The sequence below is a fragment of the Pempheris klunzingeri genome, chromosome 1, assembly GCF_042242105.1.
Source record: "Pempheris klunzingeri isolate RE-2024b chromosome 1, fPemKlu1.hap1, whole genome shotgun sequence".
In the NCBI taxonomy this organism is placed as follows: Eukaryota; Metazoa; Chordata; class Actinopteri; order Acropomatiformes; family Pempheridae; genus Pempheris; species Pempheris klunzingeri.
This window is the reverse complement of record NC_092012.1, coordinates 31,535,182-31,553,992: the sequence shown is the minus strand read 5'-3', so window position 1 is coordinate 31,553,992 and position 18,811 is coordinate 31,535,182. Positions and strand designations below refer to the sequence as shown.

The following is an 18,811-nucleotide window of genomic DNA, read 5'->3' as shown; positions in this document are numbered from 1 at the left end:
TGGTGCCAGTTTTTCAGGAAATATCAAATAAGGTGACTAATGAACCAAATATGAAAGCATTTGCTGTCCTTTGAAGTCAAACGTACAGTATATGTGAGAATTAACCAAATTAAAGATTAGATGAACGTGTGTGTGTGTGTTTTTTTGTTTACAGTACTATTTACAGAAGATATATTTGGAAATAGGCTGTCATGGATTCTGTGTAACGCCCTTCTTCTTAAGTTTTAAATTGATGAAAATTGTGAAGATTGCACAATTATTGGAACGTGATGTTATTGGATATGAAGTCTTGCTGTTTGTTTTTGCATTAACAGGACCTATAGCAGGCAGCAGCAGAGTAATGTGCACTAATGGTAGAAATGTGAGTCAGAGAGGCAGCACCCGCTATAGTGGTAATTTTTAAAGAGCCCTTGACAGCAACAGGAGGTTCCCTCATTATAATGCAGAGAAATAGGGGGGTTTATTAATGCATTTGGTTTCTCTGGTAACACTAGTTATGTACAGCATGTCCTTGTTTTTATGTTCTCCTCAGGAAGTGCGTTTCACACTAGATCGCTGTTCAGGAGCAGCGGTAATGGAAATGGAGGGACTGGGCAGCTGGTTGACCACAGAGGACCACTCATCCTGCGAAGTGACGGGCGTCACACCCAACACTGACAGGTACACACAAACGCATGAATGCACACATACATATATTTTTTTAGAAAGAAAAATCAAAGTTTAAATGGATTATGAATCATGTCCAATCAAAAATGGTTTTAACAATTGAACATTGGGTATTTTGAATCATGTTGACATGAATGGCGCCTCGAATGTAGTTGGAAGGGTGGGAAAGGGGTGATTCAACAAATGATGTAAGCTGGGAGCTATACTGCATTTTTTTATTGATGGCTTTGAGCAAAAACCGAATAATTAATGAAAACCTGAATAAATATATAATCAGGATTTATGCGTTAACCAAGACATGGTTGACATAGCAAAATAAACTGACACATGGCTGACGTATGATAGTAAAAGCTAAAGCAATGGCTACATAAATGCCATTAATGGTGTGATGAGATCTTTTGTATTTCCAACGTGTCGACACTTCCACGTTGTTGCTTTGGACTTTCATGTTTTAGACACCTGAACATGAGCCACGTGCTCCAGCTCGGCGGTGTGAACGAGGACATTCCTTACATCTACCCTCAGCTTCAGCACAAACACTTCACTGGCTGCATCCGCAACCTCATCGTGGACAGCAAGGTAACACACTCACACATGCCACAATGACATACGTGCACACCTATACATAACCACATAACCACTGGCACACCAGAATGCAAGTATATTTAAACTCGCACCTGCACTCTTGCTGATAAACGGATTAATAACAGGTCTCAACATTCACAGTACCCTTGTGCCATGTAAGCAGGGTTTTTATGCTTTTAACTGTAACCTCAAAGCGCTTTCAAGTATTACACACGTGCACTCCAAGGGTAAAATGGAATATGAACCTTTCCACTCCTGCCCAAACTGACTTTAAGCGAAGACTTTCAAGTAACCCTCTGCTGCTCTGTTGGAGTTTAAAAGTCAAGGACTCCATGCTCAACCGTGACAATCCCAGCCCAACCCCAACAAAACCCAAATCATTTCTGTATGAACACAGGCCTCAGGCATGATAGTCTTTTGTGAACCCACTGCCTTCTAAAGCCTAAAACTTTATTTTCTGCTGCATGTTTTAGCTTTGCATCAAATGAACCTTTGACTAAATGAGAAGTGCTGCCCCTGCTACCGCAAAACTATCAAGTCTTGCCAGACATAACAGGTATTTAGACATAAACACCAGGCTCTTTTCAGATTGTGGTCCTAATAAGGTAAGATATGGGTTTCCTGAATGTATGTTATAACTCTTTTAGAAGTGATATAACCATTCCTTCACTCTGCTAGTGAGTATGTCTCACTCTTATATTGCTTGCATCTGTTCAAAAGTGGCAATTACATTGTCTTTTTAATTTACACCTAGTATAAAATGTGCTCTGCATTTAGACATGCTTGCGATCTGATCGTGGCATTTTTGCATTCTCCATACAAAGAAAGTGAGTGGGAGGGCAGCAGTAAGTCTCATTTTTTATGACACCTTCGTAGGAGGCGACAGAAACTTTGACAGGTTGTTTTTGCTATAGTTGTACCTGTAGCCACATGGATCACAGCAGCAGTGACTAATTTGGTTTGGATAAGAGAAATGAGCAACTGCTGTTACTGTAGGAGAGGATCTTGCTGGACGCTTTCAGTAAAGCCAGTTCCTCAAATGTTCGAGCGGAGGATCTTGAATGAATGCATGCTCTTATTAAACATAAGTGGGGTTTGAAAACTATGATTAGCCCTGAAATGCTTTTTACTGCAGCCGACCAGGACTTCAATTAAATCTGAGTCGCATTTTTTATCTAAACCATATCTTGCAGTGAAAAACAACTAAAGCCTCGTCTAAAATAACATTCCCTCAAATGAAAGATAAAATTAATTGCATACAGCCAGATACAACTACATCTGTTGCAAGAGATGCACCAAATTAGTTGCACTACCTCAACACAGGGCATTTGCCGATACTACGTGCACATCATCTCTGTTCTGTTCTTTGTGGGAGAGTAATTGGGATTATTCTTGTACATAAAACGTAATACAATATGAGGCTTTAATTATACAGTGGCTCATCCATAATATTGGTGGATGTAGTTTGAAAAGATTTTGTTCTAGACAATGTCTAAAATGTTCACAGCAATGACTAATAAACAGTACGTTATGTGAAATGTGGTTATTTGATTTGTTGGATTTTTCCTTGCATTCGGCTCTTTATAAGTGTCCGGATTACTTTCTAGCATTAAGTGAGCATGCATGTGCATGAATGAAAACTGGTAATGACTAAAGGAAAGAAACTGAAGGCTGGCTGGCAGTGGGTTGTTTAGGGCAAACCTTAAGTTGTAATCGGAGGATAAGCCAAGCAGCAGCTCCAGAACATTTCTCATCAAACAACAAGTCTGCAACAGGTGAAAGCTTCTCAGTCCAACAGCAGATTAACAAAGTCGACCGCACAACAGTGCTCTGCAGGAGCATTTAAAACATCTGCACCTCGGAGTTAATAATCCTTCAAAATCTCTGACTTTGTGCAAGTGTACCTGGAAGAACTGATGCTGCTTTGAAGGCAAAGGCTGGTTCCACCAAATATCGATTTGATTTTTCTTCTGTTGGCTCACTTTGCATTTTGTAAATTGATAAGAATAAACAATTAATTTTATATTTTTGAAAGCATTCTTACTTTACAGCATTTCTTCACGCCTACCTAAAACGTCAAATCCGTCAACACTTCAACACAAGTAGGAGGCATTGGTGAATATGTTTAATGAGACCAGGATGTCTACATGACTGTAAGTCAGTTGCCTTCACAAAGTGTTGTGTTAGTAATATAATGGCAATTGAGTGCTTTTTAAATCTTGCCCCCACCAAATACCCCCATATTGTAATAATAAAGAAAATGAAATAAACCTAATACTAATATAATACAAAGCAAATTAACATGCACAGCAAATCAAAACTATGAATAAAGCCAAAAGATAACTCAAAATTCATGCAAATAGTACAAACAAAATCCACCCGAACCTAATGAATGACTTACGACTTAATAATTGTCTGCTGTGTGACATAAAGGGGAACTCTAGGGTCAGCGTACCTGTTACTATTGTGGTCTTGTTACCTCCATAAACACAATTAATTTGTATGCATTCGGCAGATCTTTAAAGCTCTGTTAAGGTGTTGAATCTTAAGAGCAGGGACGTAAAAGGAAATAAGTTTCTCCCGCTGCAACGCTAAAGGCTTGTAGTTGATGCGGTGTACCTTAGCTGGAGACATAGCGGGAGGCTGCACAAACATTATGTACTAATGAGAGAAGTCTGCATGATGCATGTGGGTGGACATGAGGATAATAAATCTCCAAAGAGCAAGCAACAGTAGGCGTACTGATGATTAATAATGTTGATGGACAAGTTTTGGCATTGTATGATGGTAGAATTTTTCTCTTTAAAATTTTTTTTGGGGTATTGTTGTTATTATCAAAGATTGTGCTAATGTGTCCCATTTGTTGCTGTGAGAACATCATCTGTTTCACTTCAGGTGTGAGTGCCTGTGACATAGTAAAGGTAATCGACATTGATGCACACACTTGCTGTAACTGAAAACTTTTATGCTTTTCTATATATATGACTTGATCGCGCGTGTGTGTGTGTGTGTGTGTCAGAGAGTCATCTCACCATGTCACCTCTCACCATATCACCTCCATTAAACCTGCTGAAGCGAGAGTCATGTCAGTTTGGAAAGAGTGTGTGTGTGTGTGTGGATAAAGATAATATTATAATTGTGTTTCTATTCTGGAGTTGAGTCTCTCCCCTCTAGCTGTCATTCACCATCCCCTGTTTTTTACTCTCCATCCTTGTCCTGACATTATGCTTCTCATCTTTCTCCCTTCAGCCCTCAGTCCAGCATTACTGACTTAAGTTTTTCTGTGGTTTTGACACAACTGTCACTCCATTTTTCAGTATGGAGGTTTGCATTTACAGGGGTTGGACTAACGGCTTTTTGAATGCCAGTAGTTTGAAGTTGCAGTTGGATTAGCAATGTCTCTAAGCAAAGGATTTGACTTGTAACAGACAATATGGAACATTCTAGACCAATATTAAAAAAAAATAAATAAAACGTGTATAGTTTTCTGTTACAATAAATGTTGAGACAAATCTGCTACTTGTGTTTTTCAGGGAAATTGAGGTCTACACATTGCATTACATTACATTCATTTGGCAGAAAGCTACCAGCATTCAAAAAGCCACGAGTCCATTAGAAGCAGTTTCAGAAAAAAAGACCTTTCTGATGTCATGCCAAAACTACAAATGACAATTTAATGGAAAAAGCTGAATACGGAAACATGCTGTTATTTCCATCATATCAAAACCAAAATGATATGTTTTAGCCTTTACTTAGTGTAACCAGCAGTAACAACAGGTATCAGCACATCATCTGGAACCAAAATCTAAAGGAATATAACTTTATTTTCAATTCAGGGAAATCTTAATGCTACAGAATACAATGCTCTTTTTGACATTAGAGTGCCTCCAACTTTGTGTCTGCAATTAAAAAGGCGATGACAGTGTTCCTGTGCACAAAGCCAGCCGAGTCCATTAAAAGAATGAGCTTGTTGTGGAAGACCGGCCTAGCCAGAGCCCTGACCTCAAACACATCCAAGTTCCATGAATTTGGTATGTGAGGTTCATCAATCACATTTAAGTGTAAAATTGAGTTAAAGTTTTTGGCCACGCACATGCCAGGGAGCGCTCAGGGTTTTCTGGCGGCTTCTGTGGTCTTTCAGTCTGACATTAAAGTTAATTTCTCTTTGTCACAGTCCATCATATCACCTCCTCTTCACTGCACAGCACACTCGCTCTATACAGCTGTATACTTCGTGCTTTGGTCGACAATTTGGTTTTCACTTCCTGTGGACATTTTTAGACTCAACACCTGAAATGAATCTCAGCAAACAGCGCAGCTTGCATGCGTCTCTGCATGGGGGTATGACAGATCTCTCAGCTGAAACCACAATTTGTAATTCAAGCAGAAGCAGATGTATTTTTGCATTCAACTCCTATATCGGTCCAAGTGTTTTGCTCACACACACACACACACACCAGTGACACAGATGCACAGTCAAATCAATTACAGACACCAAAATATGTCTTCCAGCCATCGATTGCTAATGTCTTTGTTAGAGTTCTTAGCAATCAGCATGATCAGTCCAAACTCAGAAAACAGGACTTTTAAAGGTCAGCAACCAATAAGATGCCTCTTTGCTGGAGGTCAGAGCCAATCAGCAGCTCGCTGGCGGCATGACTCACTGTCAGTTTATACGATCCTTTGTATTCCTACGTCCTCGCCACAGCACCAACAGAACTAATAAAGTCCCCTTTAGGCAGTGAGGAGATTGAACACATTAATGTCTTTTATGGCATGCTTTTGTGAGGGACACAAATTTAGCCGTTCAAGGTTCCCCCGTCCTTTCAGCTTTCTAAGCTGTCTGCCATGCTGTTTGCCCGTTAGAAGATCGGTCCAGTGTTTCGCTTCATCACTGTGGGAAGAGAGAGTCGGAGAGAGTGAGGAGATGAAAGTGGAAGAGAAGAGAAGGCCACAGAGTACCCTGAGCTCGTGCCCTTCAACAAATTTGATAGTTTCGTTCCTGCATTCTTCCCTTTTTATTCTGTTTGGCTTATTTTCTTCTTTTGAAACACTGACTCCCCCTTTGGCTACGTACCCCTTACCTGTCCGTCCTGGGTCTTCCTCAATCCCATTTCTGCAGTGCTGCCTTTCTATCTTCTGTCACTACTACTTACTTACTTATTGGCAACCACTTCCCATATTCTTGTTTCAACTTCACTCACCTCTTCCCCACTTTTCCTTCCTTTTGTTCCCTTTTTATACTTACATGTTTCCCTTTCCTCTTTTTTCATCTCCCATCTGTTCCCTTCTCATTTCTCCTCATATCCCCATCTCATTCCTCCACTTCTTATCATTTCTTTCTTCTCCTCTCATCTTCTCTACTTTTCACAACCCCTCCATCTCCTCTCCTGTATCTCCTCCATTCAGCTGTACGATCTGGGCTCCCCGGCCGATTCGCAGTCCAGCTCCCCAGGCTGCCTGACCACCGATAGCAGCTGTGTCAACATGGGATATCCATCCTGTGGCCACCGGGGTCGCTGTCATGGCGAGTGGGGCTCCTTCAGCTGCCAGTGTGTGCCAGGGTACACAGGACACCAGTGTGAAGAAGGTAAGCCAAACTTCTTTTGACTGATACATTAAAGCAGGGGTGTCAAAACATACGGCCCGCGGGCCAAAACCGGCCCGCCAGAGGATCCAGTCCGGCCCGCGGGACGACTTTGCAAAGTGTAAAAATTACAGGGAAGACAAGTTTCAGGTCGTTCATGATGCTTTGTAAAAAGAGAGTTCATTAAATATGAACGTTTTCAGAATGTACTTGTACTTTTTTGCACTAAAACAAAGGGAAACATGTTGAGTTGTCGTTATTTAAATGTTATTACGCTTTGATTTTACTGGTCCGGCCCACTGGAGATCAAATTGGGCTGCAAGTGGCCCCTGAACTAAAATGAGTTTGACACCCCTGCATTAAAGGGATACATCTGTGAACTGTTGCATCTCCCCTTTACTTCTTGTCACCACTCTTCTGAGTGTGTTAAGACTACTATCAGGAAAGATTTCACTGCTATGAAAGCAATTACGCCGATATTTATTCTATCTTTTGTTTTGATAACCACCAGTTAAACAGCAGAAGTTGGTCTGAATGCAGCGTTGTTCACTCAAGGCTGTCCTACAGTCATTTTCCACATTATGTTACCTTGTAAAGCCCATTACTGGCTGTTCAACAGTTGTGACATTCATTGACTATGTTTCTGTATCTTCATTGATGTAGTTTTGCTTTATTTTATTTTTATATGTTATATGTATATGTTCTACTTGCTAAAATGCATGGTAATATCAGGTATATCAGTAAGAAAGAGCAGATCTGTAGCAGATCTACGTAGCGGAAAGAAAATATAATTCTTACGTTTTTAGTTAAAGGGGATGTAATGAATATCCCTATAGCTGCAAGTTTAGCTCACCACACTAGTCTACCCAGAACCTATCTGTGAGTTAGGTTATGAGTTGGGTTAGTTTATAATTAGGTTAGATTATCATGGATTATATCTGCAAATCCCAGACCAATCGCTCTGTGGCCTTGCAGTAAAATAGAGGAGGTAGTTTTGAGAAGTCATGGCTGATCAGTTGCATATTGAATGCCAAGAGGAAACCAAAATTCAGCAATTTGACGTCGCCTTCAAGCAGGATCTCATGAACCGCTCAACTTTGCCAAAGTCAAATGGAAGAGAGACAAAGAGGAAGAGGTGTGGAAGCGATAGAAGAAAATTTAACTTGCATATGCTATGAGATGGAAGAATGGCTTTGAAAACATTTTAGGTGTGCTTGGTTTAGTCTGCCTGGCATGCACAAATCCACTTCTGGGAACAGGGGTCTAAGAAAGAAGAACCAAGCAAGCTAAACCACACATACATATTCTATCTTGTGTATTTTACATATTCTGTCCTGCCACCAGCTCTCTGCATACGGGTGGAATTTAGGGACTTGTGAAACTGATTTAGTTGAAGTTACTTGAGGTCACTTCTCTCTGGATTGAAGCAACCTCCAACGGTATTAAATGTTAAGTCATGCATTTAAAATTAATTGAATTTATTCTCAATCATAGCTCTATCTTACTGACTTATGTGTGTGTGTACCAACACCAGAGGTCTCAGAGTACTCCTTTGATGGACACAGTCACGTGCACTACCAGCTGGCATCTCCGCTGCCAGCCCGGAGGACATGGGTACAAATCCTGGTTCGAACCCGCAAACACAGCAGCACGATCCTCAATCTAATCTCAAAGGAACAGAGTGAATACATACGACTAGAGGTAAGGCTGCTCTGTGAGTGTGAGCGTGCATGTCATGTAATGGAAGATGTTGTCTTGTTTATGTTATTTCAACACCTGTCATCGGCGTCTCCTTTGCCCTCAGCTTGGTGTTCATCCTATATTATAGGAAGAACTGATGGATGTTTCTAGCATCAGCTGTCTGTCTATCCGGGGTCTATTTGCGGTGACAAATAAATAGCAAACTATGGACTATAAAAACTCAGAGGAATGAGTAATCTTTTAATACCACAAACTGGTGTTTTATTTTTATGTCTTCGTTTCAACTGTAATGTATAAACGAACAACATACATCCAGAGCGTCTCACACATGCTCTGCTATCGTTTTACGTCAAGGCCTATTTTTGCACGAGCAGCTCACATATTTGAAGCAAATTTACTAATAAATATACATGAAAGCCTTTATTTATGGGCTGTTCAGTGCAACAGAACCAGAGTGCTAGATCCTGTGGACTAGCTGCTTCCCCCAGTCTATATGGTAAGCAAAGCTAAATGCCCCGAGTCCAGCTCTGTATTTACTGCACAGATTTTATGTCACTTTAAGCAAATTAGAGCATTCTTCAAAATATTTAACTATTCTTTTACTTATCTTGGATATTAAGATTGAGTTTTATTTGAATTATACAGTTAAATTCTTTAAAATTACAATGATCTACTAAACTGTAATAAATACGCTCCCAGTGTGAAGTTAACTTGATATGTTGGTGAAACTCATCGCTCAGGAAAATGGTGCTTCTTATATAATGTGTTGAAAATAGAAATGATACGACACAAAAGGCACAATGTGTGTTAGCAGAATTGGCTTCCGTTTTTTGTTTAGTTTTTTCTCAGCCTTTCTTCCAGTGACTCACTGTCTGGGATTATGCAAAACATTCCCAGTCCTCTTGCTATTTTTCACCCCACACTGTGGCCACAGGTATTGATCAACCATCACTGTCTAAAATGATGATGATTATCCGTACCACAGCTGCTGTCACAGTACAACCTCTCCTCTGATCCCTGTCTGTCATCCATCTGTCTCTCCTGCCCATCCACCCGTTCCTACATTTCCTCTTGAATGCTATAGTGCTCCCTCAGCACAGCCACATGGGGAGTGGGTTCACATCATTTATGCAGCAGAAATAGTGCATTTATTTCTGAGTGCAGACAGCATGAAAATGTCGATAATCTGATGAAGTAGCCCCCCTTCAGTAAGAAACACTGGAAACAATGCAATGTTCTTGGATAGAAAAATAACCATTTTGCCTTCTAGGATTGTAAATTTCACTGTAATAGTTTTGTTTGCTTTTAATCAGAGGAAGGAATTAGTATGCGTTACTCTTGGCTGGCTGCAAACCCACAATGTGAGGAGCTCTTTGTTTCTGCTGTTTGTGTGTGACTGGCATCCCAACAACACGGTTAGAGAAAGATATCACATTTTCTTTGTTCTAAACTACTTTTCCCCCCTTGGATTACTGATTGCATCACTTTGTGTGGGTTTGTACATACTGCAGTTACAGTCCTTATGAGGATGAAATCTCCCCGACACAATGGGTACATTGGAGATAATGCCCTAAATGGGGGCATTCTGCAGCTCTTTAATGCCACGTACAGTTAGACCTGATTGTTAGGGTTTATTTGGCTAATTGTTGATACACATTGTAGGCGGTAGTGCACGTGAATTAAAATCAGTGCAAATGTACTGGGATTAGCTCAAGAGCTACTCCTTACCTATTAAGGTTCATTTTAAACCTTCGGGAGGAGTACATGTAATAACATAATAATGGCAACTTACTAGCTTTCAGGCTTTCAACGCATTTCATATTCATCATTGAACTGGGAGATCATATGTGGCAGTAGATCACAGCCCTGTTCTGGATGGATGAGCATGGGCGATAAATGGAAAAGCTATGAGCGACATATCAAATGAAAAAAAATCAGAAAAAATTAGTTAAGCAAAATAAGAATCGCAGAAGCTCATACAGGCTACAGGGGCTCACTGAAGGTCTGATGACTATGAAACTGATGCGGATCAGCATATACTGTGACCTTTACAGTCACCGGATCTCGACCCAACTGAACACCTATTGGAGATTTTGAACAGATGAGTTAGACTGTCATCCAATAGAGTTTGAGAGATGAGGTGTTAGGTGGCTCAATACTCCCCTATGAGCTTTTTCCTTTAATTTGTCACTCAGGCGTTCATACAACAGGAACAAAGCGGAAACAGATTTCAGATTGTGCTGCGACAGATTTTACAACTTCAGAGCTCCTAAAGGGACACGGGGAAGAAAAAACAAATGAATACAGGCAAATAATTAATTCTAGGCTTGTAATATAACATTCTGCTATTTTGTTTCACGATCCTACCCATCTTAAATCTCCACCTCATCGTCTTCATCCTCATCATCATCACTAATAACACCAGCAGCCAACAGAGATGGGGACAGAATTGTTTATAGGTGGTTTGGCTGGTGTGGAATGAAAACATTTCTTCATTTTTATTTCACACAGTATCATACTGAAACCACAGAGGATCTACTCTCCTTGGTGCAGGGCCTTCGTCACATATTTTGTCCCGGCTCTGTGACATTCATCAACCCTGTCCTCTGGAGTTTTTCCTCTTCGCTTCTTGCAAGGGGAGCGGGCCTGTCCCTGCAGCTGCAGAAGTGAAACAGCTCAGTGGAAATAATATTAATTCTGCTTTATTATTCAGCAAATGTAACCCCAATAAATAACAGATTTACCTCATGCATTATGCACTTAACATTACCTTAAGGTCAGGTGGTTGTTGCACCGCTACAGGTCACAGAATCTGACAGCTCACAGAACACGGTGTTACACCGGCAGTATACTTGGGGGGTGGAGAAATCCATTTGATAGGGACTGAAATGTTGGAGTAGGAATGCTGTCTTTTCCTGTAAGAGCAAGTTGGGAAAATGTTTGGCCTTCTTGCACATTTTCACTCTCAGCAAAGTCTCCCCATTGTATATGTTTACAATCTTCATGGTTGGCTCCAAAGTATTTTGCATATTAGCCTTTTATTTTTATTTGTGAAGCCTAATGTGCACTTTAAGTATTCATGCTCAAAGACACAGCGCATATGGGAATGGAATGTTTGTCCTGTGTTGTCTCCCTTTTCTTGCCTGGAAACAGCTGCGACAAAGCCGTTAAAGGTCAAATAACACTAAGATAAGCCGCCTGAATGAGAATAGGAGAATACTTTTATCCAGCACATATTCTTGCTCTTGGTCAGTGTTTCATTTTCTATTTTACCCAGTTAAAAGTGTTTAAAAGTGGAGTGGAAAGGTCGAGTTGTTGTGGAGTTGTTGCCAATAAAATATGTTCTTACAGTTCTTTGATAGCAAATTAAATATATTTGTGACTGTTAGATAAAGAAAAGACATTTGAAGATATCATCCTGGGCTCTGTGAAATTGTGCCATTTTTCTGATATTTTTCAGACAAAATGCTTAATTGAAAAATATTCAGCAGCCCTAGTACAGGGCAAACCATAACATCAAATACAACTGTGATATAATCACTTAGACCACACACAACAGTCGTGTTTTGCAGGCGCTGTGAAGGCTTTTGCCATCACAGTTCATCTAATATAAATTTAATCTCCTTGAACTTCACTCTCACAGATGGTGGGGTGACGTGAAGACAGCTGTCTGGGTTTTTGCAGCAGAGCAATTTGCGCGCTTTGCTCGTGACTTTGTCGTTGTTCGACGATACGAGAGCTAATATTAGCGAGATAACAGCAGTGGCGGACATCACGGTGGATTTTTGGTTTCCAGCGGAAGGGCTGAGGGAGGTCGCATGTTCAAGAGTTCCTGCGTGTGACATCACAAGCAGGGCCATATCCAAACAGAGCACCTTCACACACATTTACTAAAAGATGGAGAGAAAGAGCGAATAAGACAGTATTGATGTTTCTCATAGCTTGAGGGTTACTAGGCACACAAGGGACACATGTATGTTGAATAGACATTGAAAAGTGCATTTTGCATATGTTTCCCCTTACGTAAAGAATCTACAGCAGAACCCATACATTACTGATCATTATTATTTCACAGGAACACTAAAACTCCACGACCCTTTTCATTTCATTTAATATCATGCTGTGTTCTCATTTCAAGCTGTTATTCCAGCTATTACGGTGAATATTTCAGCCTCCCACTAGGTGCTGCCTGACAGATGTGGACACCAGGAGCAGTGCTAACAACCAGGTCAATCATATTGGACAATCTAAACTTATTGACATCATTCAACCACAAGCTCGGTGTTCTTTCATCTTTGCAGCTTAAGTCTGGAAACTGGAAAGACTGCAGCTCTCAATCTCACTGAAAACAATAAGTTCATGTGTTTCCTGGAGGCCAGGCCGGGAAATGAAGGGTATCTCTTTACAAAAGAAAGGCTGGTTGCAGTAAGGTGGAACTGACCAAAATATAAACTACTGGAGTGCCCTTAACATTACAGACAGACTGTATCGGTGGAGATTTCAATTAGGATCAAAATTACAATATTATTACATTTCAAAATGTTAGAAATCTATATTTTAACTTTTAGACTACGTAGGTATTGGGATGTCCTGTCAAGTAGAATGCTGAGGTTTACTGGTGCAAAACAAAGTCAATATTGCCTCTCAGCTATGTAAAGCTGCACTTTTCTTTTCATTATCTCAGTTCCTTTGGACCCATCTCGTGCGCTTGTTTCTCCATCGTTGCTTCTTGCCTCAATTCTGCTTCCTTCATCTCACTTTTGTGCCACCTTCAGTTCATCTCGTCTGTCCTCCCTTCATTATTTTTCAGTTTCCTTTGTCATGAAGACAATATGCTGGCATCAGGATGGGTAAAATGTAATATCAAAGTGTGATTAGCATTACCCCGGTATCGATAGATACTTTGGAAAAAATTTAATTATCATTCATTTAGACAAGGAAACTTTGAATCAAAACAAAAATTCATTATGTAGAAATATTGCTCATAAGCTTCATTATTAACTCAGTTTGGACATCAGCTTAACCAAATGGCCAAGAATCCATCTAGGCTGTGATGTCCCTGTGTCCTCTTCTGCTGCTGCTTTTTTTTCATATATTTGTACATATTCCAGGCAGAGGATGATTAGACAGAAACACAATAAACTTTATTATTAGAGACTTATTACTGGAGAACATTGGAAAATATTATTGAAAAGCACAGGAGAGGACAGAGGAGCTTACTGTTCAGTTTGATTCTTAATTTCACAGATAGTGATAGAAGTCAGTGTGTGTGTGTGTTTATATATCAGAGTATGTAGTTTTGACATCATGAGCAATTATTTTTCTAAACTGAAAAACTACATGTATTGATTATGTTTGTATCTTACTTTTGTCATGCAAACAAAAAGGGAAAAATCAGCATAAGCATCCCTGTTAATCAAATCGTTAATATGTTCTGTAAGGGCAGTAATAAATGCTTTTTAGTGGCTGTCCTCAATTGGAGTGCACAGCTGATGCAGGAGCAACATGCTAAGCTAACCACAGTACATTATTAGTAAGTGGCAGCAATCACAAGCAGGAAGCCAACTAGGGTCACTAGCAACTGTAAGTGGTTGGTTGGGTTGCCTTTAGCTAAATTGATATTGACTCATTAAGCAGCATAGTAACAGGATTTACAGATGTGGCTGCCAGAGTTTCATCATAAGCTAGACAAACTAACATGCACCTTCTCAAAAATGTGAATATTAGAAATGCATCTGAATAAAACCCAGCGTGGTACAACACAACCAGTAGCTATGACCTTGATGAAAAAATAGAATTAAATGAACAAAAAACTTAAAATAACAGGCATCATAAAAGTAGACTTAATGTCAGTACAGTTGTACTGGATTGCATTAACACACTGAGGAAGCCATCCACTGTGCTGTTTTGAACACACAAAATAGTAGCAGGCTATGGCTGCTGCTTGGCTAGTGCTGATGACTACAAATTCATTAATTAAGATAAGTCATTAAAATCGCGCTGGGCAAGAAGTCACTTTGCTCTTTAACTGCTTCATTAGGTTCACTTTATTTGGCTCATTTATTTTTATAAGGCAGATTACCTTGGCTGCAAAATGACAAACAGATATTTTGAAGAATGACAGAAAGGACAAAACTAGCCAGTGTACAGCAGGTCAACTGAACACGCAAAACATTTAAAAGGCTGTCAACAGGCAAGCATTTAATTCCCAAGTTTAGAAAAAAATAAGAAATATTCAGTGCTTGAGTTTAAATTTGATCTCATTTAAGGAACACTGTCTCAACGAGTCCTATAATTGGCACCAGCTTATATAGATCTTACCAGGAAATTATTCATAAATCTTCTGAAACCTTCCTTAAACAGGCACGTGGTAATGCTTCCTGATGGACATTAGCCGGAGCACTCATCTGCGTTTAGGCTGGTAAGAAATCAAAGCACTGCCATTTGCTCAACAGAGTCAATTTACAGTTTTTAAATCAGTGGATAGCAGGTCAGATCTCGAGAGGTGGGAAAATATGGGTGAGGAAAGTGAGTAATACTATGAACGTGAAGCGAGTATTGCTAGTAATGAGCTTAGTGTTTGGTTTCGTGTCCCAGTATAATTTAAGGTGAAGGAAAAATGCATAAGCCAGTCATATATGCACATAATCTGCATTTGCACACCATTATTTAATCATGAGAAGGGGATAGATTAACACATCATCTGCAGATGTCTGCACTGCAGCACTGAGACCAGTCTATCATGGAAAGCATCTGGGGGAACAAAACTGTCCCTGCAGTGGGACTGTTTACTCAAAAGTGGAGTCACACACCTTCATACACACCTAGTGTCTGAGGCTCCTGCAAAAACACACACACCGTTGAACACTCACACACCACCCAGGGAGCCAGGCAGGAGGCAAATTGCTCTGCTCTGCTCAGCTTTAATTGGGGGTAAAATCAGGTGGCTGTGAGTGCGTCTGGTTAAAAAGCACTGCCCCAGTGGATTCCAAATATAATTAATACTTCATCACAGAGTCTTGAAATGAGTCAGGGTTCTCCAGCGAAACAATCTTGGAGTTGTCCAGCACTTTACCCAACTGCTTCAAGGGGAGAGGGAGCAAGCGAGGAATGGAAAATGGAAAGACTGGTGGAGGAGAGGGGTTTGATGTGGCAAATGACAATAGAGGGAAGGCAGGGAAACCAGTAGAGAGGTACAGCGAGAGCTGACAAATGATGGTTGCTTTGTCTTTTTTTGACAAATTTCTCCTCCCAAAAACTTGGTTTGTCTTTATTATGTCAAGGTGGAGTGGGAGCGTAATGGTAGCCACCCACTTCTCCTTTCTCCTCACATCTCTCTCTCTCTGTCTGTTTCCCTGCCCTTCTCATCTCAGTCCTCTGTTTATGTGGCAGCAGTGGCAGAGGAAGATGGAGGGGAGAAAATTATGCTCAGTGGGACACATGGAGGAAACAGTTTGAAATTGAAATGAGGACGACCCACCCACCACCACATCCCTCTTAAAACGCTCTTCGGACTTATTCTCTCTCGCCCTTTCACTCACACTCTATCTCAGTCACACACACACACACACACACAGGCTCCTGGATTTGTTTTAAATAAAAATGGTTCTGTGATAGACGTGTTAGCATCACAGCCAAGCCAAAATGGAGCCATTTTCATCTCAAGATCTGAGGGCGGAGGGAAGCAGCTTGTTGTGTAAACATGAGAAAAGTACTTTTTCTCCCTCGTTCTCACTTTTCATCAATAGATTCTTTCTTCCTTTCTCCGTCTCTCTCCCTTTCCTCGCTGTCCCCACACCGTACGTCACTTCCTCACAAGGCATTTTTCCGCAACAAGAGTTTTTTTCTGGAGCTGGACTTGCAGTTTCTGCAACCACAAGTTAAAATGTCAGCTTTACCAGAACAGTGCTTAATTCAGAACTTGTGCAGCAGCACAAATGACAATGATCATAGTACAGGAAAACATAATGCTCAGCAGATGAACCTCTGGGGTAGAGACGATGGCAGTGGGAGGGTGTTCATATTTTTAGTTGTAGTGTATGAACAATAAAAAATATGATTTGGGGTGTTTCTAGTTATATATGTTCAATACAAAGAAGGTTTACTAGAAATTACATGATCATCAAATTGTAGAAATGTTTACTGTTTCATTTTCCCAATGTTTGCTAAACTCCAGGGAGTTGATCTGGCTTTTTGGCCAAATTGGCCTATTGATCCACTCTTTTACTAACCAAGTAAAATCTTTTCTTTCTGCTGATCCCCATTAGCTTTAAAACCTAAGACTTGGACCCAAGTCAGTTCAACATATTTTCCCATTTACGCTCAGTGGTGTCTGTCCACATAGATTTTTATTATTTTTTTTATTTTTGCTGAGGTTTTGAGATGTGCGCTGCTGAGACTTCCACTGTCTCAAAACAAAGAACTTGAATGTCATTTAGTTTGTAGCATCAAAAACACATTTGGTACGTAGGGTGCATCCTGCTGCCTGTTGGGAGATCTGTGGGTAATCCCAGGAAAGCAGGTTTCTGCAAAGAGACTTCAAATGTAGTTTTGGATACATTTAGTACCAGAAGCCATTCACTATTCACATCCATTCTATGACAGCTTCACCCTTGCTGACGAACAAAGGCTTGGTCCTTTCTCCTGCAAGGTCCTTTTCTCCTCTCAAATACTGGACAAAAGTGCAGTATTAGAGAATGCACGGTCCGTGCTTCACCACAGCCACAGGGAACATCGTAGCATCATGGTCTAGTTTTTTGTTTAACTGTGTGATTACTACTCAGTTTTTGCATTTTGCTAAATACAGTGATGATCTGTGCTGACCTGTGTATTGTGAGATTCATGAGAAATGGTTTATTATTCATTGCCAATTTATGATGCATATGTTTGGTTCAGGCAGGACTGGTCAAATTTTCTCACCCACTTTGTTTTAGTATTGCAGAATCTCCATGCTAGGCCACACACTTAGCATACAACACAATGCCAGTCGACATGCTTAGCCAAAGCTGGCTAGGCTTACAGGTTTAGTTTGGTAAACTGACAAGCCTGCATTCTTAGGGAGATATGACTGTTGCAGTTTGCAGATTTTACAATGTGATAAGTGATTATGCAGATATTGAGTGTGGGCATGAAGTGTGCTATTAGCCCCTTCAGACAGGTAGCCACATGGTTTGTTCAAACAAAAACATTCTATGAAGGAGTCAATGGGTGTCACTGGAATAACACCATCGACTCAACGACTGGTGCATACTCGGCTCTACAGCTCCACAGTGCCAAGGAAGACATTACTATACAAATAGTTAGTTAATTGTAATCTCATATCTATTCTGGGAATACTTCATTGCCTTTATCACATCCCTGTTAAAAAGGCAGTAAGTATTTGGAACAGGAAATGTATTTTAATGAAATAAAGGTTGAAAGGTTGGGAATCAACAAACAATTTGATTCTGCTGGCAAGTGTAGGTTTTTAACATTTTCATTTTAATTGTTGTTGAAGCATTTAAAAATGATTTTGACTGCTTTTTAAAGTCCTTGACCTATTAATTGTAAAAATCCATTCACGTCTTCACTAATTACTTTCAAGTATTTGCTTTTATTAGTATTTGTGGTACCAAGCAACATTCCAATATGTGGCCACTGTGAGTGAAAGTTGGCTCTAAAAAAGTTTTTTTTTTCCCCTTCAATTCCAGAGCAAACACCTGAAGTCAAAGTTAAGCTCAAATTGTAAACCTCATAGTAAATGTCCTCTTTTCCCAATTGAAGATCTTCCAAGGCCTCCTCTCTGTTTTCTACAACCTTGGTGACGGGGACTACAACCTAACCCTGCCCACATATCGCCTTGACAACGGTGAATGGCATGAGGTCTTGCTGGATCGACATGACAATGAGATGACGCTGCGACTGGATGGCGGTGGAGGCCAGAGGGAGCTCACAGGATTGCGGGGCAGAAGCCGAGAAATCATCATTGACCCCACTGTGGTGATGCTCGGAAACACTTTCCCCTCCGGAATCAACAAGAGCTTCCAGGGTAGGTGATAACAGCACATTTATGACATGACAACATTTGCAAGTGTTTATCGGAGTTAGGCTTAAGAGTTTTTCTTGAATACATTGCAAGCTTTTCTGTGGTGGTCGGTTTTTCTCTGAGCATCAATGGATTGTTCTGGCATCAGGTGTTAAGAACAGCAAAGGGGAAGGTTTTGGTGAATTTGACATATGACAGTGTCAGTATAGGTCACTTTGTATTCACATCTGGGAGATGTCAAGTAAGTC

The 18,811-nt window shown here is 40.4% G+C and overlaps 1 protein-coding gene across 1 annotated transcript in view; it reads left to right on the top strand.

The window, feature by feature from the left end:
• The window catches only part of LOC139216193 (neural-cadherin), a 241,800-nt gene that overhangs the window by 194,367 nt on the left and 28,622 nt on the right, over positions 1-18,811 (top strand). Inside the window, exons 29-33 of the mRNA XM_070847299.1 lie at positions 533-660; positions 1,122-1,245; positions 6,661-6,841; positions 8,373-8,539; positions 18,302-18,566. Coding sequence (XP_070703400.1) covers positions 533-660; positions 1,122-1,245; positions 6,661-6,841; positions 8,373-8,539; positions 18,302-18,566 — 865 coding nt within the window. The remainder of the gene's footprint in view (positions 1-532; positions 661-1,121; positions 1,246-6,660; positions 6,842-8,372; positions 8,540-18,301; positions 18,567-18,811) is intronic.